Genomic DNA, 27932 nt, shown 5'->3' with positions numbered 1-27932 from the left:
AAACTTTGAAATGTTTGTATGCTAATGCCAGAAGTCTAAGAAGTAAGATAGGAGAATGTGTATAGCAATGAATGATGACATAGACTTAATTGGCATCTCAGAGACATGGTGGAAAGTTGGATAGTGCTATTCCGGGGTATAAATTATATCGCAATGTCAGAGAGGAGCATCTTGGTGGCAGGGTGGCACTTTATGTCCGGGATAGCATAGAGTCCATCAAGATAAAGAGTCTGCATGAGACTAAATGCACACTTGAATCTTTATGGGTAGAAATACCTTGCGTGTTGGAGAACAGTATACTGATAGGAGTATACAACTGTCCACTTGGCCAGGATGGTGAGACGGACAGTGAAATGCTAAGAGAAATTAGGGAAGCTAACCAAATTGGTAGTGCAGTAATAATCAGAGAGTTCAATTACCCCAATATTAACTGGGTAAGTGAAACATCAGGACATGCTAGAGAGAGAGAGTTCCTGGATGGAATACATGACAGTTTTATGGAGCAATTGGTTCAGGAACTGACGAGAGAGGGAGCAATTTTAGATCTAATTCTCAGTGGAGTGCAGGATTAGTGAGAGAGGTAACTCTGGTGGGGCCGCTTGGCAATAGGGATCATAATATGATCAGATTTGAATTAATGACTGGAAGGGGGACAGTAAGAAAATCCACAGCTGTATCACTAAACTTTCAAAAGGGAAACTTTGATAAAATGAGAAAAATAGCTTTAAAAAAAATTGAAAGGTGCAGCTACAAAGATAAAAACTGTGCAATAGGGCGTGGATGTTTAAAAAAAAAAAATATCCTAGAAGCACAGTCCATATGTATTCCTCGCATTAAGCAAGGAGGAAGGAAGATCAAGCAATTGCCAGCATGGCTAAAAAGTGAGGCGAAAGAGGCTATTTTAGTTAAAAGATCTTCATTCGAAAATTGGAAGAAGGATCCATCAGAAGAAAATAGGATTAAGCATTGGCAAGTTAAATGTAAGACATTGATAAGACAGGCTAAAAGAGAATCTGAAAAGAAGTTAGCCATAGAGGCAAAAACTATTTAAAATATATCCGAAGCAGAAAGCCTGCGAGGGAGTCGATTGGACTGTTTGGATGATAGAGGGGTTAAAGGGGCAGTTAGGGAACATAAGGCCATCGCAGAAAGTTTAAACAATTTCTTTGCTTCGGTGTTCACTGAAGAAAATGTTGGGGAGATACCTGTTTCGGAGACGGTTTTCAAGGGTGATGATTCAGATGAACTGAACCAAATCACGGTGAACCTGGAAGATTTGGTAGGCCAGATTGACAAACTGAAGAATAGAAAATCACCTGGATTGGATGGCATACATACCAGGGTTCTGAAAGAACTGAAAAATGAAATTTTAGATCTATTTCAGTTAATTTCTAATCTATCATTAAAATCATCCAAAGTACCTGAAGATTGGAAGATGGCCAATATAACCCCAATATTTAAAAAGGGCTCTGGGAAACTATAGACCGTTGAACCTGACTTCAGTGTCAGGAAAAATCGTGGAAACTGTTTTATAAAGAATAAAATCACAAAACATTTAGACGTAGTTTAATGGGACACAGCCAGCATGGATTTACCCAAGGGAACTGTTGCCTCACAAATCTACATATTTTTGAAGGAGTGACTAAACATGTGGACAAAGGTGAACCGTTAGATGGTGGCATATTTGGATTTTCAGAAGGCATTCGACACAGTCCCACAGGAGAGCCTTCTAAGAAAACTAAAAAGCCATGGGATAGGAGGCAATGTCCTTTTGTGGATTGCAAGCTGGATAATAGATAGGAAACAGAGAGTAGGATTAAATAGTCTGTTTTCACAGTGGAAAAAGATAAACAATGGAGTGCCTCAGGGACCGGTGCTTTTTAATATATTTATAAATAATCTGGAAAGGGGTATGATGAGTGAGGTGATCAAATTTGCGGATGACACAAAATTATGCAGAGTAGTTAACTCTCAAGCAGATTGTGATAAATTGCAGAAGGATTTTGTGAGACTGGAAGATTGGGCTTCCAAATGGCAAATGAAATTTAACGTGGACAAGTGCAAAGTGATGCATATAGGGAAAAATAACCCTTGCTGAAGTTATATAATGTTAGGTTCTATCTTAGGAGTTACCACCCAGGAAAGAGATCTTGCTATCATAGTGGATAATACATTGAAATTATCAGTTCAGTCTGCTGTGGCGATCAAAAAAGCAAACAGAATTTTAGGAATTATTAAGAAGGGATTGTCAAAACGATGGATGTCATAATGCCTCGGTATCGCTCCATGGTGAGACCGCATCTTGAATACTGTGTGCAATTCTGGTCACCGCATCTCAAAAAGGATATAGCTGCACAGGAGAAAATGCAGAAAAGGGCAACCAAAGTAAGGGACATAGAATGACTGCCCTATGAGGAAATGCTAAAGAAATTAGGGCTGTTCAGTTTGGAGAAGAGACATCTGATAGGGGCCTACAAAATCATGAAAGGACTTGAACAAGTTAATGTAAATTGGTTATTTTCTCTCTCAGATAATAGAAAGACTAAGGGGCACTCCATGAGGTAAGCAGGTAGCTCATTTAAAACAAATAGAAGAAAATCCTTTTTCACTCAGCACATAGTTAAGCTCTGGAATTCATTGCCAGAGGATGTGGTTATAGCAGGCAGTGTAGATGGATTTAAAAAAGGTTTGGATAAGTTCCTAGAGGAAAAATCCGTAAACTGCTATTAATTATTAAGCAATAGTAGCTTGAGATTTATTTAATGTTGGGTTCTTGCCAGGTTCTTGTAACTTAGATTGGCCATTGTTGGAAACAGGATCCTGGGCATTTCTTATGTTCTTATGACTAAGGCTATTTGGAAGTCTGATCGCCTATTCGTGCTCCATTGTGGAGGTAAGTAAGGAGCCCACTGGGTTAAGGAAGTCGTTACGAAAGCTTAGGTGGCTACTAAAGTTGCCTTACCGAGACAGAATAGAACGCATTCCATGTGGGTTCAGTCGGTATCATGGGCGAAACTTCGTTGTCGCCTGTTGAAATTTGCCAAGCGGCAACATGTTCATCTTTGCTCTCCTTCTCCAAGCATTACCACTTGGATGTTAGGGCTTGGGAGGATGCTGCCTTTTCACAGGCAGTTTTGTCTGGACTGCTGGCAGCCTCCTACCCTTTTCGAGATTAGCTTTGGTACATCCCACTCATTGGGATTGACCTACCCAAATGCTAAGGAAGGAGAAATTACTACTCAACTGATGATTTCCTTTCCTTTAGTGAAGGCTAGGTCAGTCCCAGAACCGCTCTCAGCTGCACGTGTTTGAATTTGTGGTTAGCCTTTCTTAGGTCGAGCTATACAGAGTATGATTCCTTCTCTTCGTTTTCAACTGGTAAATGACTTCTCTAGCCCTTAGTTTGCTAGATATGTTCCTTTCTTTCACTGAGTTCAGTGTTCCTGTTGGTTGAGAAGCATGAATGTTTGCTGCTTGGTGGTAATGTTCAAGTATAATCAGTCTTTCCACAGTTTGGTTTTTCCAGAAAGTACTGGAGGGCTGATAGGGCAGACCTATATTGCTGTAACTTCAGCTTTTGCTCCATCTCCATCTGCTGGCAGTGGTGCATAACCCACTCATTGGGACTGACCTGCCCTTCACTAAAGGAAAGGAAATTATCAGGTAACTAGTAATTTCTCCATTGCTGTGTTCCTAGTTATGACTATGCCATCTCTTGAAATGCATCACCTTCTTTCTCAGGAATCACTTGAAGAGACCCGGAAGAGACAGAAAGAAGAACGATTGGAGCGACTGTTTCGCATCAGCAAGCAGCACTGTGCCCTCTCTCCCGTCTATGGCACAGAGGTTCTCCGTCTCTGCAGCCTCTTTGCTAGACCCCCTGGCGTGGGCGATGCCTACTGTCGTGCTGCTCAGCTGCAGCAGAATGCCCACAGTTCAGCTGTCTACTGGCAGCAGACAGAAGCCCTCAATCATGCCATCTTGCAGCCCCAGCAGAGGATGGAACAGCTAAAGCACATCATAGAAAGGTAAGGGAAGGGTCTCACATAGGAGAGAGCCAGTTGTCCTGATGACTGTTCCCCCTTCCTCCAGAAATCTCCCTTTGTTTATTTTTCCTTTTGGAGCTACTCCTAGCTGTTTGACACGTCAGTTCTTTTCACTGATTATATTCTTGGCCCTGTCAATGATCTTAGGTTATTGAAAATGGATAAACCAAAAAAGGAGAAATGTAACATTAATAAATAACAGTAAATTATATATTTTGAATAGGGTAGCTGTGAAAAGTGAATTCATTAAAGAAACACACATTTTCCATATTAAGGAAAAAAAAAAACCCTCTCAAATTGGTGGATGGTATCAGGTTCAAAAATCAAGGTTGTTTTTTCCCATCAACATTAAAAATTCTTTACTCATGGGATGTCATATTTTGTTGGTACAAATGCAGGACTAAACTCGTACAATGTTGGGAATTATAAAATCATAGAAAGATCTAAAAATCATAAAGTTATGAATAGAAGGGACCTTCAGGCATTATTGAAAATAATAGGAAAATAGGACTGGAAAGGGCCTTGAATGTTTATGCTGGAAAATATTTCAGGAAGCCATTTCTATTTCGGCAGGCGATATCACAGGCATGTCTCCCTCCCTGTCTGCTAATGGAACGATGAAGGGAACAACCTGCAGAAATAACTCTTCTCTATACAAATGAAGCTGTCTTAAGGCCAAATTAGGCTTGTGATGCTAAAGATTGCTGCAGCCTATTTAAAAAAAAACAAAAAACTAAAAGGTGGTCCTGCTTTGGGCAGCCCTTCCCATTCTTTATCCATGTCACCACATGGAAGAACCTTAGGTTGTACTTGGCAAATTTAGAGTGCTAGAACACTCCACTGGCTTGGACAGTCCTAGAAAATTGACTGGACGAGAGGAAAATGAGATATCCAATCTGGCAAAGGGGGGAGATTGCCTGCTCAGAAAGGCATAATGCCTCAGTAGGGAAGCTCTTCAGGAGAGAGGAGCTGGTGACCCTTTAATTTTGGGGCATGATCTCCTATAGCTCTCAGATAAGTAATAAGCGGCAGTAATCTGCTGGGGGAAATCTTGCTCCTAGGTGCTAGTAGGCTTCCCCCCACCCCTTCCACAAAAATGCTTTCTGCTAGATTTGATTGTTGGAGATGGGATCTCTTCAGGGTGAGAGACATTATTCCAGCCTTAAATTATTCTCCATTCTTTCCTAGTAATTCCTAGCATTCTATTTGCTTTTTTGAGTGTTACCGAACATTGAGCAGACGAGTTCAACATATTATCTACAATAATATGTGGTTCCTGATCATACCCCAGATCAGTCCAGAAAAGTGGGTTTTGCACCCTACCAGCAGATGGAGTCAGAGGAAAAAAAACTTTGAGACACTGCTACATAACCAAGAGTGCCACCTGCAGTCTGGAGTTTAGATTAAAAAACAAATATAAGAATAATAAAGAGGAGAGAAAAATAATTAACTCCCTAAGGTGCCTTCATGGGCCATCCTTCGGGTAGAGCTGGGCAAATGGGGGATTGGTCATCCCTGGCAGTCTCGACCCAAAGTATCCAGAGGGCTGAAAGCCAGAGGTTCTGGTTCCCTCAGCTCTTTTGTGGTACCCTCATTGGTATCTGCCAGTGGACACAGGGGAAGTACCCTTTTCTTCTTTCCTTGGGGACTGTGTGCGTGGTCATAATGCCTGTTTGCAAAGGGGAGTATCTGGCATCATTAAACTTGACAGAAGCCTACCTGCACATCCCCATATGTCCAGATCATCGGACGTTTCTGCAGTTTATGGAGTTGGGGGAACATTATTAGTTTCGAGCTCTGCCATTCGGCTTGGCTATGGCACCATGGACTTTCACAAAGGTGATGGTAGTAGTTTCCATGGCACTCAGGAAGGAAGGGATTCTGATTATCCGTACTTGGACAATTGGCTCACTAGGGAAAATTCAGAGTTGGCGTGTCATCGCTCGGTGCAACGGATCATGACTCTGAAGTTTCTGGGCTGGATAATGAACCTGGCAAAGAGCAATCTGGGCCTGTCCCAGTCGCTGGAATATCTGGGAGCATTGTTAGATGCTTGAGTGGGCAAGATCTTTCTTACATCAAAGAGTGACCAAGCTCCAGTCCATGACTATTATAGCTTCTGGTATCCAGGGTCTGGGATTATTTGCAGGTCCTGGGAGTCTATAGTTTCTATGCTGGAGTTGGTGCCATGGGCATGTGCTCACATGTGGCCTTTGCAAAGGGCGCTTTTGTTCCATTGGATTCCACTGTTAGAGGAATTTCCACTTCCTTTGCCACTTCAGGGGGGTACCAGGTCCATTCTCTCTTGGTGGTTATCACATCCCAACTGGAGAGAGGGGGTGGACTGGGTGGTAGTGACCACAGATGCCAGTCTCAAGGGTTGGGGAGTGGTTTGCCATGGTCGAATGGTTCAAGGCCAATGGTCAGTAAGGGAAGTGTCATGGTCTATAAATTGGTTGAAAGCAAGAGAAGATCGCCTGGCGCTATTTTCATTTCTTCTGTGGGTACGGGATCGAACAGTGAGTTTTCTCTGAAAATGCAACAATGGTAGCATATATTAACCATCGGTGCAGGACAAGGAGACCTGAGGTGTCTCAGGAGGCTCAGGAACTGTTTGCCTGAGTGGAGTGGGACCTGGCGGGCATAGCAGCATTGCAAATGGCCAGGGTGGACAATGTGCAGCAGATTTTCTCAGCAAGCAGCGTTTAGATCCCGGGGAATAGGAGTTGTCCACAGAGGCTATGGATTCGGGCCAGATGGGGCAAGCCCCAGTTGGATCTGATGGCTCTGTGAGTTAGTGCCAAGGTGAGTCAGTTCTTCAGCCGGTGGAGAGAAGTCAGAACCAAAGGGATCGATGTGTTAGTTCACCCATGGCCATCAGACATTCTGCTGTATGTTTCCTCCATGGCCCCTACTTGGGCAAGTCTTGAGATGAATAGAACGTCATCCAGGAAGGGTAGTGTTGGTAGCAACAGAGTGGCCGCAGCGTTCATGACTTGCCGATCTGGTGCATCTCGTGGTGGATGGACCCTTCAGACTAGGTCATCTGCAAGGGTTGCTGCGCCAGAGGGCCCATCTTCTCAGATCAGGCGGATCGCTTCTGTCTCATGGGTTGGCTTTTGAGAGGAAGCTATTGCGTCTGAAAGGGTACTTTGAAGTGGTTATTTCTTAATTGCAGGCCAAGCAGCCTTCTACTTCCCTGGCTTATGTCTGGGTTTGGAAGGTGATTGAGTCGTGGTGTATGGAGGAAGATCTCGATCCTTTGCGTACAGAGGTGTCTCAGATTTTAGCCTTTTTCCAGGCAGGATTGTCAAAAAGGCTGGCCTACAATTTGCTTCGGATGCAGGTAGCATGTTTAGGGTGTCTTCGAGGGGAAACTTCAGGAGAGACAGCTCATGTTGCATCCAAATGTAATTTGTTTTCTAAAGGAGGAGAAACATTTGCGTTCTTCGGTCCTTTGGATGGTCTGAAATTTCGTTTTTGAGTTCTTTCAGAACCCTGGGGTATATATTCCATCCGGTCCAGGTGATTTACTACGTTACAGTTTGTCAATGTGGCCTACTACATCTTCCCATGGGGGAAGGGAAAATCAGTCACAACAGGACCATTGCTTCCCAAGAATCTGCCTACACTCTACTGGGAACCTAAGTGAGTAGCTTTATAGGGAGTGGCCTACTCCTAGCTGCATCAGTCCACATGTCTGTACCATCTGCTGAAGACAAAGAAATTCTGAAGATTTGAAGGGGAGTGAAGTCAGCTTTGAGCGTTTCTTCTCTGTCTCCATCTGCAGGTAGGGGGACATAACCCATGTGTTTGGGCTGGTCTGGCATGGTTTATAAGGAAATGGAGATAGCTTTTAGGCATTAGGAAGATTCTCTAAGGGTATTCAAAAGTTAGAGGGATGTGGAGATTCAGATGCAAGCTCCTGAGGTGACATATATTTGGTCCCTCCCTCAGTTGAACGCTTTAAATATAGAAACCTAACCAGGCATAGACTTTAAAAAAAAAATAAAAAGGCTGAAAAGAGGACGGGGGAGTGTTCGCCATTGACACACTTTTGCTCTCAGCCAGGGGGGTGCTGAGCTCAGGTAAAAAAGAAAAAAATAGTATGGAAGTTTTAGGTCCCCTCTTTTTTTCCCTTACTGGGTCCTCCTTCCCTTGGGTTTTTCCTCTCAACCCTTTTTCCTTCTCACTTCTCTGGGGAGTTAAGTGTAGAATGGAGGTGGCTCAGGCTCGGTAAGTTAAGCAACTTTCAGCTAGGCCCTGCTTCTGAGGCTCGGTTCTGTCAGTCATGTGGTAGAATGCAGCGGCATTTTTTTTTCCCACACACTTATGTGCGTTCTCGCCATGTGGCAGTGTCCTGACGTGGGCATGGGCATGCACATGATGGTGTGCATAAGGCCATAGGCGCTGTTGGGGGTGCACTCTTGAGGCCACCTAGAGCAGAGTGCAGTAAAACTATGGCGCCAGGGACAAAATGTCTAAGCGCCATGATATCTGAGGCTTGCCATTTAAGGGCAATCCAGCCATCACTCTCTCTGTTTGTTTCAGCGCTGTTTAGATGCTCAAGGCAATTTGGCTACTATAGATTTTGCCAATGTTGGGACAGCCCCCTCGGCCTATGTTGGCTCCAGAAAAGAGTGGGGTGGGAGGTGACACAGCAACAGTACCTCTCCCACCTTCTCCGGATGGCAGAGGCATCCCTGAGAGAGAGGGGTCAGAGTGTGCCAGATTTGGGCATATGGGCCTCAGTATAGATCCATCCTCCTCCTGCTGGGTGGAATTTTTCCAGGGCCTGCAGAATTTTCTGCAGGGGAGCCCAGCGGAGGCAAATCAACCAACTAAGAAGGGATCGCAAGTTCGGGTCTCCCATTTGTCAGCCACTGCGGGCAAATAGGTAGGCTATCCCTGGAGTTGTTACATAAGAACATAAGAAAATGCTATACTGGGTCAGACCAAGGGTCCATCAAGCCCAGCATCCTGCTTCCAACAGTGGCCAATCCAGGCCATAAGAACCTGGCAAGTACCCAAAAACTAAGTCTATTCCATGTTACCATTGCTAATGGCAGTGGATATTCTCTGAGTGAACTTAATAGCAGGTAATGGACTTCTCCAAGAACTTATCCAATCCTTTTTTAAACACAGCTATACTAACTGCACTAACCACATCCTCTGGCAACAAATTCCAGAGTTTAATTGTGCGTTGAGTAAAAAAGAACTTGTGAATATTGATACGTCAGATGACTCCAATGGGGACTTGGTTTTCTCCCCTCTAGAAGAGGGAGAAATTTCACCTGATTTGGAGCCACATCGGACTCTACTTCATGTTTTTTTTTTCCACAAAGATGAATTTCTGAGTCTGTTGATTCAGACTCTTAAGATGTTCTGTGTGGACAGGGGTGATGCTACGGGCTTACAAAAGAAAGATCCTGAGGGAGTAGCCTCTCTAAGATGGTGGCACAACGCTGATCTTGGGCGTCCTGCCGCTCTAACTTCTGCAATGCCGCATTCATCTCAAAAGAGACATGTGAAGGACAGGGCTACAGCTGCAGCCCTTTCTGTTTACCTAAGAGCGGGCTGATGGATGCCCACATAATACGAGGATTGAGACAGCCGGTAGAATTGCTGGGAGAGGAGCAGGAAAAAGTCACTCGCCCTCTCCTTTGATTTATCAATCACCTCTTCGACTGGCGTTTGGACTCCCCCGCCAAATCCCGAGACAGAGTTTCTTCCTTCCTCAACGGAGGCAGGAGGATTTACGGTTGCTTCTGGCATTCAAGCTCCCAGTACATCTTGCTTTTTGTGTGGGGAGCTGAGTTTGGAGATGGTGTGGAAGTTGCTGAGGCAAGTAACAATTCCTCAGTCAATGGAACATCTAATTTTCCAGCTTTTCTGGTAAGACCAACCCATATTACACTAGAGTCTATATGGAGTGCCATTGAAGGTCTGAGTAAGATGATTTATTCACAGCTTAATCCTATGGAAATTAAAATTAAGGTTCCCTGTACGTACCAGGATCAGTCCAGGACACCTGGGTTGTGACTCCGCACCAGTAGGTGGAGACAGAGCAAGATCTGTCGGACTTGGCTACATATAGCGACGTGCCTCTCACAGCCCCTCAGTCTTACTCTGTCTCCAGTAGGTGGTGCAGGTGCAGTCACAGCCTCTGAGTGCCCTGAGGACTGATAGTTAGTTAGTCAGGGTCATTTTTGGTTTATTGGTTTTGGTTTTCTAAAGAAAATTTATTATACTAATTTATGGTGAGAGTAGGCAAAAGGAAGCTGTCCGTCCTGCCTCCCAGGGGGGTGGGAAGGTTCTGAGGGGACCATCCCCCCCTGGTTGAGGCCGCTGCTGAGGGTCGAGGACCCGGCCTACCAAGGCAGCAGCGTCGGGGGTGACACCGGGGAGCCCTGTTCACTCACCCCCAACAGGAGCAGGAGCCCCAGGACCCTGGACAACAGCAGGTTTGAGTAAAAAAAAAAAAAAAAAAGAAGTGTACTTTGAATTTTTTTTCTGCTTGTGCCGGCTCTCCGTTTTCTTCGCCGGGGGGGGGGTCCTCTGCTCGGCGAGGGGAGGGGAGTTTTTTTCGGCGGTAAGAATTAATTTAGTTTAATTTAGTTTTTCCTTTTGCCCGTCCGTCCCGCCGCGACCGCGAGGATGCCGAGGGGAACGGTTTGCCGCGCTTGCGGCTCTCACGTAAAGGGATTTGCTCCGCCTGCATCCCGGGCGGGGAGGGACCGTTCCGGGACAGGCAGGGGGGGCCGACCCCGGTCGGTACGGTCGCCGTCGCGCGATCTTGCCGCTTCTGTCATGCCGGCTGACCCCTTCCCGCTCAGCGTGGGAGTGGCGGCCATCTTGGCGTCAGCCCGCGAAATTGCGCGGGAACCTGCAGGGGATTCTGCCGTGCCTCCCGCATTGTCTCCTCAGCAAAGGCCTTCGGAGGGGGGGGGGGGTCGCCCCGGGGGGGCTGAGTCCCAGGATGAGGCTAGCGAGGAAGGGGACTCCTCGGATTTGGGGTCGTCGTTTTCGGCTGATTTTGCCCTCCTGCTGCGCAAGGTTTTAAAATACAAGGGCCGCAGGCGCAAGGAGAAGCATGGCCACACCAAAAGGGATGGTCCACGGAAGAAAAAATCCCGGGAGGCCCCAGATTTTTCCTCGGCTCCAGCAACAGGAAAGCGGCCACCAAGAGGTGTCCCGCAGGATACGGAATCTGAATCCACCTCACAAGATGAGGTGGATCCACCCGGCGAGCCCCTGGGGGGGGGGGGCCAATGGAGCGTCAGGGGACAGTTCTGCCCAGACTGGTCCGGGCAAACCATCGCAAGCCGGTGATGGGGATGACCCTAAGGTGGTACGACTTTTCCGCAGAGACGAGCTGTCCCCGCTTATCCCGGCTATCCTCAACGAGTTAGGGGTAGAAGCCCCACCGACAGTCTCGCGCCCTGGAGCAAACATGGACCCAGTCTTGCTGGGGCTCCACTGGTCCAGCGGTGGCCTTCCCATTCCATTTCTCGGTGTCTGACATCTTGTTTCGGGAATGGGATACTCCTGAGCTGGGGCTGAAGGTAACCAAGGCAATGGATAAGCTCTACCCCCTGCCGGAGGACGCACTGGAACTTCTACGGCTTCCGAAGGTGGATTCGGCGGTGTCGGCGGTAACGAAGCGTTCCACGATTCCGGTCACAGGGGCCACAGCCCTTAGAGACATACAGGACAGGAAGCTGGAGGTGCAGCTCAAGAAGATCTTTGAGGTTTCAGCGCTGGGGGTCTGGGCTGCCATCTGTAGTAACTATGCCATGCGGGCTAGTTTGCGCTGGGCCCAAGTTCTACAGGCGAATGCAGGTCTTTCTCCTGAAGAGGCCACTCAGGCGGGTCGACTGGAGGCTGCCATTGCTTATAGTGCGGATGCTCTCTACAATCTACTGCGTACTTCGGCTAGATCCATGGTCTCTGCTGTCTCGGCGCGCCGCTTGCTTTGGCTTCGCAATTGGGCGGCGGATGGATCCTCCAAGGCTCACCTTGGAGCACTGCCCTTCAAGGGAAAGTTGTTATTCGGTAAGGAGTTGGATGATCTGATGCTTTCCCTTGGAGAGAACAGGGCTTTTAAGCTCCCAGAAGACAGGTCCAGAGCCCGGTCCTCCTATTCTGCTAGGTCCCGTTTCCGAGGTAACGAGATCTCGTCCTCAGAGGTCCTCTGGTCCCTCTTATTGCTCGACTTCTTCCCGGGCCTCCTCGTGGCCGCAGTCCTTTCAGGGGAAGCGTTACGGCAGACAGGGAGGAGCCCCGTCCGGCACGGGGCCCAAGGCCTCTCAATGAGATACGGCTGGCCCATTCCTTAAGGCAGCCACAGGCCTGCGTTCCAAACGTAGGGGCGAGGTTGACCTTGTTTTTCGAGGAATGGGCCAAAATAACGTCCGACCAGTGGGTCCTCAACGTCATAAGGCACGGTTACGCGTTAGATTTTGCACGGACTCCAGCAGACAAATTCCTGATGTCGCCCTGCAAGTGCCCAAGAAAGACGGCGGCAGTGCTAAGCACCCTCCGGCGCCTAGAAGATTTAGGAGCAATCTTCCCCGTACCTCCCAATCAGCAAGGCACAGGACGTTATTCCATTTACTTCATCGTGCCGAAGAAGGACGGCACGTCCCGGCCAATTTTGGATCTCAAAGGGGTAAACAAATGCCTGCGCGTTCCACGCTTCAAGATGGAAACGATTCGGTCGGTGATTGCCTCGGTTCATCCAGGCGAATTCCTGGCCTCCTTAGATCTCACAGAGGCGTACCTCCACGTCGGCATCCAGCCGTTTTTCCAGAGGTTCCTCAGATTTTGCATCTTGGGCAGGCACTACCAGTTTCGGGCTCTCCCCTTTGGACTCGCCACGGTTCCTCGCACGTTTATGAAGGTGATGGTAGTGGTGGCGGCACAACTTCGACGAGAGGGGTTTCTGGTACACCCCTACTTGGACGATTGGCTGATTCAGGCCAAGTCCGAGGGTCGTTGCCGTCAGGCGGTGGCCAGAGTCCTCCAGCTGTTACAGACCATAGGTTGGGTCGTCAATCTCAACAAGTCAGCTAGTCCCTACCCAGTCTTTGGAATACCTGGGAGCACTATTCGACACAAAGCAGGGCAAGGTATTTCTGTCCACGGATCGTGCACGCAAGCTTCAGTCTCAAGTGCGTCGATTATTGAGTCTTCAGCTGCCACTGGTTTGCGATTATCTGACGGTTCTGGGGTCTATGGCGTCCACACTGGCGTTGGTTCCTTGGGCTTTTGCTCATCTACGACCATTACAATCTGCGTTGCTTTCCCGATGGAAGCCAGTGTCGGAAGAGTTTCACCTACCGCTTCCGCTCACGGCCCAGGCGAGGGAGAGTCTTCACTGGTGGCTCGATTCGGACCATCTCACTTGCGGAGTATCTCTGCTAGTTCCCGACTGGACAGTGGTGACGACGGATGCCAGCCTCTCCGGTTGGGGAGCAGTCTGCCTAGACAAGTCGGTACAGGGTCGGTGGTCCTCCGTCCAGTCGCAGTGGTCCATCAACCGTCTGGAAACAAGAGCGGTACGCCTGGCTCTGCAGACCTTCCTCCCATTTGTCCGGGGGAAGGCGGTCCGCGTGTTGTCGGACAATGCAACAACGGTATCGTACATCAATCGCCAAGGGGGGACAAGGAGTCCACTCGTGGCGGAAGAGGCGCAGCTTCTGATGAGCTGGGCAGAGCGCCATCTCAGCTCCATCGCAGCGTCCCACATTGCCGGGGTCGACAATGTTCAGGCAGACTTTCTCAGTCGACACCACCTAGACCCCGGGGAATGGGAGTTGGCGGACGATGCGTTTCGCCTCATTTGCGAAAGGTGAGGGCTGCCCCACATGGACCTGATGGCCACGTGGCACAACGCGAAGGCTCCTCTGTTTTACAGTCGACGTCGGGAGCGAGGAGCCGAGGGCGTCGACGCGTTGGTTCTTCCTTGGCCGAACATGTTACTGTACGTGTTTCCTCCGTGGCCAATGATAGGCAAGATCCTAAGGCGCATAGAATTGCACCCATCCAACGTGATCATGGTAGCACCGGAGTGGCCACGGCGCCCTTGGTTTGCGGATCTCGTTCAGCTCTCGGTGGATGCTCCCCTTCGTCTCCAGGGGTTTGCGGGCCTCCACCGTCAGGGCCCAGTTTGTTTGGAGGATGCGGATCACTTTTGTCTCGCGGCATGGCTTTTGAGAGGCAGCGCCTGAAGAGAAAAGGCTATTCAGATGCGGTGGTGACCACGTTGCTGCGGTCCAGAAAGCAGTCTACGTCCTTGGCTTATGTCCGTGTCTGGGTAATCTTTGAGGATTGGTGTGTACGCCGAGGGCTGGATCCCATCTCCGCCTCCGTCTCTGATGTCCTGGCTTTTCTTCAGGCCGGTCTTTCCAAAGGGCTTTCGTGTAGTACTCTTCGCGTACAGGTGGCAGCAATTGGTTGTTTGCGGGGTAAGGTTCGCGGTTCCTCTCTGGCCCTGCATCCGGATGTCTCTCGTTTTCTTCGGGGGGCTAAGCATCTTCGCCCGCCACTACATCATCCGTGTCCCTCTTGGAATCTTAATTGGGTCCTTTCCACTTTGTGTGTGGCTCCGTTCGAACCCTTAAAGCGGTCTACTCTTAAGGATCTTCCGTTGAAGACCGTTTTTCTGGTTGCGATTACCTCGGCTCGGAGAGTCTCGGAGTTGCAGGCTTTGTCTTGTAGGGAGCCATTCTTGCGGATTTCAGATTCGGGAGTTTCCCTGCGGGCGGTTCCGTCTTTTTTGCCAAAAGTGGTGTCACCGTTTCATTTGAACCAGTCAATTGAGCTTCCCGCTTTCACGGGTGGGGAATACTCGGACCCGAAATGGAAGGAATTACGGAAGTTGGATGTGCGGAGAGTCCTCCTCCGTTACCTGGAAGTCACTAACCCTTTCCGGGTGTCCGATCATCTCTTTGTGCTGTTCTCTGGTCCAAAGAAAGGGGGCCCGGCCTCCAGGACGACAATCGCCCGGTGGCTTAAGGAGGCCATCGGCTCAGCGTACGTTCTACGAGGGAAGCCTATCCCGATCGGTCTCAGGGCTCACTCGACGAGAGCTCATGCTGCGTCTTGGGCGGAATCTTCTCAGGTGTCGCCTCAAGAGATTTGCAGGGCGGCTACATGGAAGTCGTTACATACCTTCATTAGACATTATCGTTTGGATGTTCAGGCTACTGATTCCGGGGGTTTTGGAGAGAGGGTACTCCGAGCGGGACTCTCTGCTTCCCACCCTCGGTAATTTAGCTCTGGTACATCCCAGGTGTCCTGGACTGATCCTGGTACTTACAGGGAAAGGAAAATTAGTTTCTTACCTGATAATTTTCGTTCCTGTAGTACCAAGGATCAGTCCAGGATCCCGCCCATCGTTTGCGGTGCTGAAGTAACGGAGAGTCAGTTTTGATAGCTATTCTGATTCTTGGTTTCGCTCCCTCGGTTTGGGGGTCCTGTTCCAGTTGGGGGTCCTTGAATGGCTCCCTGTTGATATTAGTTATTTAGCTAGTTTGTTGTTCTGGATTTTGTCTACTTTGACATTACGTAAGACTGAGGGGCTGTGAGAGGCACGTCGCTATATGTAGCCAAGTCCGACAGATCTTGCTCTGTCTCCACCTACTGGTGCGGAGTCACAACCCAGGTGTCCTGGACTGATCCTTGGTACTACAGGAACGAAAATTATCAGGTAAGAAACTAATTTTCCTATATGGAGACTAGACTTATATCTTTGGAAACAGTTAAGACTCAAACTAAAGATCTCTGTGAGGAAAATAAGACAGGTTCAATCGATTAAAGGATTGCAATTGTCAGTAACTAAGAAGAATACGCAAATAGCCTCCAAAATTGAGAATTTGGAAAATACTTTAAGAAAGCGCAACTTAAGATATATAAATGTTCCTAAATTCTAATCAGTTCCTTCTAAGGATATGTTGAAAAGATATTTTCTGGAAATGTTAAAGATTCCAGAACAGGCACTACCACCTATATCCAATGCCTACTATACTCCAAACTTTAAGAAAGAATCTGTAATGACATCACAGCAAGGTTCACCATTGGATATGGATAATTTAACTATGATTTTGGAGAAATCTATTACAGAAGAAATTAATTTGGCTACTCTAATAGTAACATTTGTTCTTGAACCTGATAGGGATTAGGTCCTACAGCGTTTCTTTAGGCATAAATCTGTTATTTTTTAATATGCAAGTTCAAATTTATTTTATTTATTTAACATTTTTTATATAGCGACAACCGTTTGCACATCGAATCGGTGTACAATTAACTCAAAAAAGGTAGGCAGAGCCTTTACATGGAACATTAACTATAAAATTAGAATTAAAAAGGTATTACAAGAAACAAATGGTAGACAGAGCATTTCCTAGAACAGTAACTATAAAATTAGAGATAAAGGTTTCTCACAGGACAAGCAGGATGGTTGTCCTCACAAATGGGTGACATCGAGGATGGAGCCCACCACGGAAAACTTCTGTCAAAGTTTAACAGAACTTTGACTGGCCCCTACTGGGCATGCCCAGCAAGGCACTGACCCTGCAGCCAGCAGGGGTCTCCCTTCAGTCTTCTTTTTTCCGCGCAGCAGTTGCCACGCGGTGAAAGGAGCTCTCTTACCACGTTCCTGACAGGAATTTGGAAATTAATTTCCTAAGAAAATTTGCCCCTCAGGGGTCTCCCTTCGACAAATTTTTGTCATCTTTACGGAATCCGGTAAGTTTTTTGCCATTTTCCATCGACTACCGTCGATTTTGGCCCTCGAGGCCTGTTGGCACTTACCGATCCCCAGGCTAAATTTTGGCTTACAGCCATGGCAACGGGGTTCCGTCGTTGTCCGGATTGCACCCGGACTATGTCAATCACAGACCCCCACAGGGTTTGTGTTATGTGTTTGGGTAGTGAGCATGATGTCCTGACTTGCACCAAATGTGCCTTAATGACACCCAAAGGTCGCAAAGCCAGGATGGAGAAGATGGGGCTCCTCTTCCATGCACCCACCCCAACGCCATCGATAGCATCGACGTCATCGGAACCGGCACCGTCGAAGTTGCACCATCACCGTCAACCCCCCGGTGACCGTCCGCCATCGATCGCTTCTCGGCCGTCGACTCCCGTCCCTTCCCCGGATGGGCGAGGGGATCGGAAAGAAAAGCATCGCCATCGACGGCACAAGTCTCGGCCTGTCGAGGATCCACAGCCATCGACCTCCGCTCAAGCCGAGCCACCGACTAAGAAGCCGCGATCAGACCGGACACCCTCCACGTCTCGTTCGCAGGCACCGAGGAAACCCTCACCCTCTCGGGGTGTGGGGGCCGTGATCCCACCGGTTACGGTGGTCCCTCCGGCCTTGCCTCAGCCTCCCTCTCCCGTCGAGCCGGGTATTGTTACCCCTGGTCTCCGGGCAGAACTGGACCGGCTGGTCCAGGAGGCCATCGAGAAAGCGATGAAGAAATTACAACCTCCATCGGCACCGTCTCCGACGCCGGCACCGACTTCGCCACCGAGGAGGGAATCGACCACCGAGCCGTGGGTGCAAGCTCTAGCACCTCTACTGCACCGCATGGAGGCACTTATGACGGCCCTTCCATCGGTAATTCCAGTACCATCGACAACACCACCGTCTCCGACTGGATTCCCATCGGCAGGAGAAACACCGTTCCGGATTCCCCCTTCCGGGGTGGTTCCATCGGTACCTTCTGGTATATCTCCACCGATTTATCCTTCGGCTCCATCGATTCCGCGTCCGGCACCGATTCCATCGGCAGCGCCGAAGCCCTCTATGCCATTCCTAGTTCCACCTGCAGCACCGATTCCATCTAGATTTCCATCGATGCCTTCAGAGCCTCAACCAGGTCCTTCAGGGCTTCAAGTCCCACATGATCCCTACGATACCTGGGGTGATGATGATTGATGATACATCTTCTGACACAGATTTGCCTTCACCACCATCTCCTACAGAGAGTAGAAAAAGATCTCCTCCTGAGGATCTCTCTTTCATTAATTTTGTAAAAGAGATGTCAGAAGTTGTACCTTTTCAGTTGCAATCTGAAGCCGATGACAGACACCAGATGATGGAACTACTCCAATTTCTGGATGCTCCAAAAATCATCGCTTCCATCCCTATTCACCAGGTGTTTTTGGATCTGCTAAAGAAAAACTGGGAATCTCCTTCATCTATTTCACCAGTTAACAAAAAAGCTGACTCCACATATCTTGTCCAGTCAGCACCAGGTTTTCAAAAGCCTCAACTGGATCATCGTTCTGTTGTGGTTGAGTCTGCGCAGAAGAAGGCCAAACGTCTTAAGCCACACTCTTCCACTCCACCTACCAAGGACAATAAATTCCTGGATAGTGTGGGACGAAAAGTATATCATGGAGCTATGTTGATTTCACGCATAGCTTCATATCAACTTTACATGACTCAATACAACAGAGCCATCCTTAAGCAGATGCAAGACTATGCTGACACGTTGCCGGACCAGTACCAACCACAGCTTCAAGCCCTTCTTCATAAAGGATTTGAGGCAGGGAAGCACGAGATTAGAATTGCCTACGACATATTCGATGCTTCCACAAAAGTTTCAGCCACAGCCATCTCAGCCAGACGTTGGGCTTGGTTAAAGGTGTCTAACCTTCGCCCAGAGGTCCAGGATCGTCTTGCTGATCTACCCTGCTTAGGCGACAATTTGTTTGGAGAACAAATTCAACAGATTGTGGCAGAGTTAAAAGATCACCATGAGACGTTGAAACAACTCTCGTCTGTCCCACCTGACGTGTCCTCCAAGCAACCACCAAAGAAGGACTCTAAGAAGTCGTTCTTCCGACCACGTCGCTATTATCCTCCATCAGCTAGGCCTCATCCTGCACGGTCCTCCAACAGGCCTCAGCCTCGCCAGCCAAGAAAGCAAAGACCTACTGTAGCCCCACCTCCTGGGCCTGCGGCGGGCCTTTGACTTCCCTCTACTGAGCACATGCCAGATCCCTCTTCCATACATCCCTGTGGGGGGTCGACTGTTCCACTTCTTACACCGTTGGAAACAGATCACCTCAGATCACTGGGTGTTAGCAATTATCGCACAGGGTTACCACCTCAACTTCATGGCTCTCCCGCCAGACTCCCCGCCCCTTCAGGCATGGAGTCTAACCAGCCAGTTGGCTCAATTACAACAAGAAGTATCCCTTCTTCTACAATCAAATGCTATAGAACCCGTCCCTCCCTGTCAACAAGGGACAGGATTCTATTCCAGATACTTCCTAATACCAAAGAAATCAGGGGGGCTACGTCCCATTCTGGACCTTCGGGCCCTCAACAAGTACCTTCAAAAAGAAAAGTTCAAGATGGTAACCCTGGGCGCGCTGCTCCCTCTGCTGCAAAAGGGGGATTGGCTGTGCTCTCTCGACCTCAAGGACGCTTATACCCACATTGCCATAACACCATCTCATCGCAGGTATCTGCGTTTTCTGGTAGGCCGCGACCATTATCAGTACCGGGTACTACCTTTCGGTCTGGCATCTGCTCCACGAGTCTTTACCAAATGTCTCGTAGTGGTAGCAGCATTCCTCAGGAAGGAAGGTGTCCACGTCTACCCCTACCTGGACGATTGGCTAATCAGGGCCTCTACCCCTCAGATTGCTCAATCCTCCCTAAAATTGACAATTCACACACTCCTTTCCTTAGGGTTTCTTGTCAATTACGAGAAATCTTGCTTAGTCCCATCTCAAACCTTATCCTTCATTGGGGCAGACTTGGACACCTTACAGGCAAAGGCCTACCTTCCACTTCAACGGGTCCAAACTCTCATGTCCCTGGCTCGCCAGCTCCAGTCTCAACACACTGCCACGGCTCGCCAATTCCTCATTCTCCTAGGACACATGGCATCCTCGGTTCAAGTCACTCCCATGACCCGACTAGCCATGAGAGTAACACAATGGACTCTGCGACACCAATGGATTCAAGCTTTTCAGCCTCTGTCCTCCATAGTCACAGTTTCACAAGCGCTACGCCTGTCTTTAACCTGGTGGACGACTCAAGTCAACCTCCTTCAGGGCTTACCTTTTCTCCTACCAGATCCACAAGTAATCCTAACCACCGACGCTTCCCACATCGGTTGGGGGGCCCATGTAGACGATTTCCAAACCCAAGGGTTATGGTCACCAGAGGAAGCCGAACACCAGATAAATTTCTTGGAACTTCGAGCAATCCGCTACGTGCTCAGAACTTTCAAAGATCATCTATCCAATCAAATAATCTTAATCCAGACGGACAACCAAGTGGCCATGTGGTACATAAACAAGCAGGGAGGCACAGGCTCCTTCCTTCTGTGTCAGGAAGCTGCGCAGATTTGGGCGGAAGCCCTCTCCCACTCCATGTACCTCAGGGCCACTTACCTGCCGGGAGTAGACAATGTATTGGCAGACCAGCTGAGCCGTGTCTTCCAACCACACGAGTGGTCACTCGATCCTCTGGTAGCGACCTCTCTGTTTCACAAGTGGGGTTCTCCCCGCATAGACCTCTTTGCGTCCCCTCAGAACCACAAAGTGGACGATTACTGCTCTCTCATTCGGAGCCAGCACTCTCGGCCGAGGGATGCCTTCTCCCTCAAGTGGACGACAGGTCTGCTCTATGCATTCCCTCCACTTCCTCTTCTGTCAAGGACTCTCGTGAAGCTTCGCCAGGACGGAGGAACCATGATCCTGATAGCACCCCACTGGCCACGCCAGGTGTGGTTTCCCATACTCCAGGATCTCTCCATCCGCAGGCACATCCCTCTGGGAACGGATCCGCATCTGCTCACTCAAAACGGTGGATGCCTCCTCCATCCCAACCTCCAAGCCTTGTCCCTGACGGCATGGATGTTGAAAGGTTAGTCCTTCAGCCTTTCAACCTTTCAGATTCGGTTTCTCGTGTCCTGATAGCTTCACGAAAGCCCTCCACCAGAAGATCCTATTCATATAAATGGAAAAGGTACACATCATGGTGCACTTCTCAGTCCCTTGATCCCCTTTCCTGTCCAATCTCTAAGTTCTTGGACTATTTATGGCATCTATCGGAATCAGGTCTTAAAACCTCTTCCATTAGGATGCATGTCAGTGCGGTAGCCGCTTTCCATAAAGGTATAGAGGGTGCCCCTATTTCAGTACAACCCCTGGTAACACGCTTTCTTAAAGGCTTGCGCCATCTGAAGCCACCCTTACGTCCTCCGGCCCCATCTTGGGACCTTAATCTGGTTCTTGGTCTTCTAATGAAACCGCCTTTCGAACCTCTGCACTCCTGTGAATTGAAGTATCTCACATGGAAAGTATTATTCCTGTTGGCTATCACTTCAGCTCGCAGGGTTAGTGAGTTACAGGCCTTAGTCACCTATCCGCCTTACACTAAACTCCTGCAAGACAGGGCGGTACTCCGCACTCACCCTAAATTTTTACCTAAGGTAGTTTCTGAGTTTCATATCAATCAATCCATAATACTACCTATCTTTTTTCCCAGGCCCCACTCCAACTCCGGAGAACAGACTCTGCATACCCTAGACTGCAAACGGGCTCTAGCTTTTTATCTAGACCGTACAGTTGCTCACAGGAAGAGCACTCAATTATTTGTCTCCTTCCATCCTAACAAGTTAGGACAACCTGTGGGTAAGCAGGCTCTTTCCTCCTGGTTGGCGGACTGCATCTCCTTCTGCTATCAGCAAGCTGGCATTCCTTTTCAAGACCGTGTAAAAGCACACTCTGTGAGGGCCATGGCGACTTCGGTAGCACACCTTCGATCGGTGCCGCTTCCTGACATCTGCAGGGCTGCAACCTGGAGTTCTCTCCATACTTTTGCAGCCCACTATTGTTTGGACAAAGCTGGAAGACAGGACTCCATCTTCGGCCAATCTGTCTTGCGTAACCTTTTTCCAACATGATGTACCAACACCCTTCCACCTTCCCGGTAGGGTGCGGATGCCCTTTACCAAATTCCACCCCAGTTGTTGTGCCTGTTGCACGTCGTTGGGTGCATTTGGTGCAAGTCAGGACATCCTCAGCTCGGTACTCACCCATTTGTGAGGACAACCATCCTGCTTGTCCTGTGAGAAAGCAAATGTTGCTTACCTGATGTAACAGGTGTTCTCACAGGACAGCAGGATTTTAGTCCTCACGAAACCCCGCCCGCCACCCCGCGGTGTTGGGTTCGTTTTAGTTTTTACTTTTTTAGGCACTGCCTGTAGCTTTGAAAATCAGACTGAAGGGAGACCCCTGCTGGCTGCAGGGTCAGTGCCTTGCTGGGCATGCCCAGTAGGGGCCAGTCAAAGTTCTGTTAAACTTTGACAGAAGTTTTCCGTGGTGGGCTCCATCCTCGATGTCACCCATTTGTGAGGACTAACATCCTGCTGTCCTGTGAGAACACCTGTTACATCAGGTAAGCAACATTTGCTATTTCAAAAGATACAGAAAACACAGGTTTTATAATAGATATGAGCTATATGTACAAGATATTTACAAGAGAAATCAAACAGTCTTATGGAAAAAAGGTTTTAATACATCATGTGGATGGAGTAGCGGGAGGGTAGGCTTGTTGAAAGAGCAGAGTTTTTAGTTTCTTTTTGAATTTTGGGGTGGATGTTTCCGTGCGGAGATCTGGAGGGAGAGAGTTCCAAAGAGTGGGGGCGGCGAGGGAGAAAGCTCTATTCATTGTATATTTTAGCTTGTAGGGTTTGATAGAGGGGGAGTGGAGTGTTCCTTGGAGGGCAGGACGTGTGGATCTGGTGGATGTGCGAGGAAGGAGTGGGGGGCAGAGCCAATTGTAGTTTTCATTGGTGATACTTTTGTGAATAAGGGAAAGAGTTTTGAACAGGATACGAGATTGGATTGGTAGCCAGTGGAGATCAAAGAGGGTAGGAGTGATATGATCTCTTTTTCTAGTGTTGGTAAGGATACGTGCAGCAGCGTTCTGTAGGAGTTGTAAAGGTTTGGTGTGGCTGGAGGGGAGGCCGAGTAGGAGAGCATTACAGTAATCGATCTTGGAGAGGATGATAGATTGAACTACTGTGCAAAAATCTGAGAAGTGCAGGAGGGGTCTGAGTTTTCTGATGGTTTGCAGTTTAAAATAGCAGTCACTTAAGATGGCTTTGATTTGGGGTTTGAAAGAGAGTTGATTATCAAGAAGAACACCAAGGTTGCGGATGTGTGGGTGGAAGGTGGTGGAGGAGTAGGATGGAGGAAGGGAAGGGTAGTTTTGTGGAAATGATAAGGAGTTCAGTCTTTTGGGGGTTGAGAGCAAGGTGCATGTCAGTGAGGAGTTTGTTGATGGCGGTAAGGCATGATTCCCAGTTTTGGAGGGCTGAGTTAAGAGAGTTAGAGAAAGGGAAGAGGATTTGCACATCATCTGCGTAGATGAAGTGTTTGATGCCAAGAGTAGTGAGGAGGGTGGAGAGAGGAAGCATGTAAATGTTAAATAAGGTAGAGGAGAGAGAGGAGCCCTGGGGAACACCCTGATCCAGTTTAATGGCATCAGATTCGTTGTTGTCTAGGAGAACTGTAAATTGGCGATTTTGTAGATATGATTTAAGCCAGGAGAGTGCAACTCCAGTGATACCGATACTGTTTAGGATGTTAAGGAGGATGGTGTGGTTAAAAGAGATGTCTAACATAGCAAGGAGGTAGGAGGTACCAGAGTCAGTTCCCTTGATAATGGTGTCAGTAAGAGAGAGGAGTAAAGTTTCGGTGCTCAGGTGCTTTCGAAAGCCATGTTGTGTAGGGGGTAGAATGTTGTGTTGTTCAATGTAGTCAGAAAGGCGAGAGTTAACAAGCTTTTCTAGGGTTTTAGCGAGGAGGGGAAGGTTGGAAATGGGTCTGAAATTAGAGAGGGTGGTGGGGTCAAGATTGGGTTTTTTAAGGATAGGTTTAACTACTGCATGCTTGAGTGGGTTGGGAACAATGCCTTGTTCTAGTGAGCAGTTCAGTAAGACAGAAAGGGGTTTGGAGTTTTCGGAGTGGAAAGAAGAAGTTTAGAGGGGATGGTTTCAGCAGGATGAGAGGATGGTTTCATTTTTTTAAGGATGTTTTCTATTTCCAGGGTGGAGGATGATTCAAAGGTAGACAAGGTAGACGGGAATGAGTTGAGGAGGGGTAGGTTCAGATTATTGGGGTTAGGGGAGAAGTGTGCGGTGAGGGAGGAAACTTTGTTTTTAAAGAAAAGAGCCAGTTCGTTGCAGCGGTTCTTAGAGGTGGGGATTTGGGTATGTGTTGAGGAAGAGTTGGTAAGGTTTGTGATCAATGAAAAGAGGGCTCTGGGGTTGTGTTGGAAACCATGTATTTTTTTTGGAATAGTATTCTCGTTTAGTGACAAGAATGGTGTTTCTGTATTCATGCATAAGTTGGTAGTAGGTTGTCTTGTGTGCTGGGGAGGGGAGTTTGCGCCAGCATCGTTCGGCCTTTCTAAGGCGGGACTTGAGGTTTCTAAGTTCAGGTGAGAACCAAGGTTTTTTATTTGGATGGGCTGCTTTGATAGTTTTTGTCATAATGGGGCAGAGAGTATTGGCAATGTTTAGGGTAAGGTTGTTCCAGGAGGAAAAGGCATTGTCCGGAGATGAGATGTCGAGTTGGTGATGGAAGAGCAGGCCTGAGAGAGGGAATCTAAGGAGCATGATTTACGGTATTTGAGTGATAGGGGCATGGGAAGGGGAAGTAGGAGTGGGTGGGGGGAGTGCAAGGGTGGTACGGATGATAGAGTGGTCAGACCAGGGTACAGGAAGACATGTAGGAGAGTGGATGGTTTTGATGGGTGAGTTTGTAAAGATAAGATCAAGAGTATGCCCGGCTTTGTGTGTGGGTGCATGTATGCTTTGGGTAAAGCCCATTGCTTCGAGAGAGGAGATGAAGGCTTCACCTGCCGGAGATTGGGGGGTGGCATCAACATGTAGATTAAAGTCTCCTAGGAGGATAGTGGGAAGGTCTGGGGATAGAGAGTTAGCAAAGAATTCGATCAGAGGAGAGGAGTCTTTTTCTAGCAGTCCAGGGGGGGTGTAGATAATGCAGACTTGGAGGGATTTGGATTTAAAGAGACCAATTTCATATTGATTGGGGAGGTTGCAGGTATAGGGTGTAAGCTTGAGGTCTTTTTTTGCAGCTAGGAGTAAGCCACCTCCTCTTTTGTTCTTACGTGGAATGGAAATGAGATCATAATTATCGGTGGGTAGTTGATTTATGAGAGGGGTGTCATGGGGTCTGAGCCAGGTTTCAGTAACTGCACAGATTTCTGGGTTGTAGTCAGTTAGGAGGTCATAGAGGATGTGTGTTTTCTTTTGCAAGCACTGGGCATTGAAAAGGAGAATTGATATAAGTGAGAGGCCTAGAAATTGTGTTAGGGGGGAGATAGATATTGGTATAAGCCTTCTTTGGAGGTGTACTGGTGAGTAGGATAATAGGGGTGTCTGGTTTGTTGTGTATTGGTGCTGGGGTGGTAGGGGGCAGTTGCAGTGAAAGGGTGGCATTGTAAAGGAAAGAATGGGCGGGAGTGGAGGTAGGGTGTTAGGGGTACAGAGAAATTTACTGTGCAGGGAAAGGATAAAAGAGGTGGCTGGGTAAAACTGAAAAGAGGTAAGTCGTTCTGAGAAAGGTAGGGTGAGGCACAAAGGAGGCGCACGAAGGGGCGTACAAAGGGGCGGGCCCCTTTGTCGCGCTCCTTCGGCGCGCGATGCCGGGAGGAGCGAAGATTTAAATATTTCCTGATACAGCAAAGCAGACCCAGATTTAAAGATTTAAATATTTCCTGATACAGCAAAGCAGACCCAGAAAAGACGTCAGCAATTTTTGATTCTGAAACCAAGAGCTATACAAGTGGGAGCTATATGTTTTTCTTAAAATTTCCATGTAAAAATTGCATTACATTTTCTTTCAACCATCACAATTATCATTGTTCCTTGCTGATAAGTTGCCTGTTAATGAGTCCCTCTCTTTGTCAACTTAAGGATCCATTATTTCAGCGCTAGAGTCCTTAAATTAACAGCCCACGTTAGTTGCACCACCTTCTGTTTCTATGTATAATATGTGATATATTTTTCCTTAAATTGTGTAAGGGCCCCTCCTAGCTTGAGGACTTGATTTGAAATTGGCTCTTTGATTGTGATTATTATATTCTTTTTAACTTTATTTTTTCGTATTTCTTGTGCCTTTTCAAATTTTCCTTGCAATATTTGTCTTGTTATATTTTGAGAAACTTAATAAAGTATAAATAAAAACAAAAGAAAGATCCTTTTCCTAGTGTGTAGCAGATGGATTCAGGACCAATGGGTATAGTGTGCTCCTGATAGCAGTTGGAGACTGAGTCAGATTTCAATCTGACGTCTGCACCAGTACATATACCTGTGCAGGAAGCTCTGCTCTTCAGTATTTTCTGTCTCCATAGCAGTTTGGGACTCTATAAACGCTTGCTCAGCATTAGAGTATTCAAAGAAGAAAGAAAATTCCAAACAAAGAAGAAATCTTACCTCTCCAGGCAAGCCCCACTCTCCTGCGGTGATACCTAAGGGTCCCTCCCCCAGTTGAGATTTCCTGAGGTGATTTCTGAGATCCCTCAGAGGTAGGCCTCGGTCCGGTAGCCGGTTCTCGGTGCGGACTTAGCCCCCGGCAACGGGAGCGGCTGAGAGGCAGCGGGTGCGATACCGAGTGCGGCAGTGAAGGTACTTCCCTCTCCCCCCACAGCCGGAGACCGCCCGGAATGAAACCGGGAAACGCCAGGACAAGGTAAGGTAGAAAACGTTTTCTAAGTCTCCGATAGCCCCACAGATCGCCTGCCGGCGTCTGTACCATTGGGTTGATCAGCCCGATCGGTTACGAGGGTCCTTCCACGTGGAGACCCTCTGAGGTGGTCGTCATCTTGCTCGCGTGGTCGCCGACGCCATTTCGCCACTCTGTCCGCCTAACTGAACCATGCACACAGGGACAAGCGGGGCGCACAAATTACTTGTCTGCACAGCGGTGCGCGCATAGGTGCCGTACGCACAGCTACGCTCACAACTGTTCCGGATGCACAAATTAAGGCCGTGCGCACAGCGCCGCACGCATCCCTGCCTACACGCACATCTAGGGCACACCCGGAGAACATAGCGAAGCCTCCTGGCATGTACATTAAACACACAGACCGGGGTTTCAACGACCTACATGCACAAAACAATGGCACCACCGGCCAAGAAAACCAAGGCATAAGCTTTCTGCCCAGCCTGCCACATAAGAGTGGCGCAGTACGAGGAGGCCACGGCTCTGTGTCTACAGTGCAAGGAGGCCCTGGGAGAACCTGGACAAGGCCCTCCCCAGCCAGTACAGGAATCCGGATCCACCAATAGTACCCCAGCATGACCCTCCCCCAAACGGGGTCCCTGGGGAATGCAGCGGCGTTTAATCTAAACCCAGGATCCTTCTCCTGAGTAGAATTCTTTAAGGGTCTGCACACCTTTGTCCACATGCAACCGCCACCGATGGCACAGACACATCCGACACCAGAGGACCCTTTCCTCCCAGGGCCCTCCAGGCCTTCCAGTGACGTGCTCCCCTGGCCAAAAGCCTCACTATAGGGGACACGGATACCACGGACGAGGATCAAGACTCCCTGGAGGAAGGGGAAATACCTCCAGGAACGGAACCTTACCGAACCATGAGGCGTTTCTTCTCCAAAGACGAGATACCAGATCTCGTGGCGCTCAGCTTGAAGGAGCTCGCCATTCCAGGCACAAGTGCCACAGAGGAACCAAAGACGAACCCTCTCCTAGAAGGGCTCTGTCAGGCCTCTGGCCATTTCCCCTTGCTACAAGCCGTACAACAGCTGATCAACTTGGAATGGGATGCCCCAGAGGCCAGTTTCAAAGGGGGGAG

At 48.4% G+C, this 27932-nt stretch overlaps 1 protein-coding gene across 1 annotated transcript in view; it reads left to right on the top strand.

The window, feature by feature from the left end:
- SRCAP (Snf2 related CREBBP activator protein) overlaps positions 1-27932 on the top strand; it is an 845719-nt gene that overhangs the window by 601944 nt on the left and 215843 nt on the right. Inside the window, 1 exon segment of the mRNA XM_029606814.1 lies at positions 3742-4028. Within this exon segment, the coding sequence (XP_029462674.1) occupies positions 3742-4028 (287 nt within the window).

The sequence above is a fragment of the Rhinatrema bivittatum genome, chromosome 6, assembly GCF_901001135.1.
Source record: "Rhinatrema bivittatum chromosome 6, aRhiBiv1.1, whole genome shotgun sequence".
NCBI classification, from domain to species: Eukaryota; Metazoa; Chordata; class Amphibia; order Gymnophiona; family Rhinatrematidae; genus Rhinatrema; species Rhinatrema bivittatum.
This window is presented reverse-complemented; position numbering and strand designations above follow the sequence as displayed.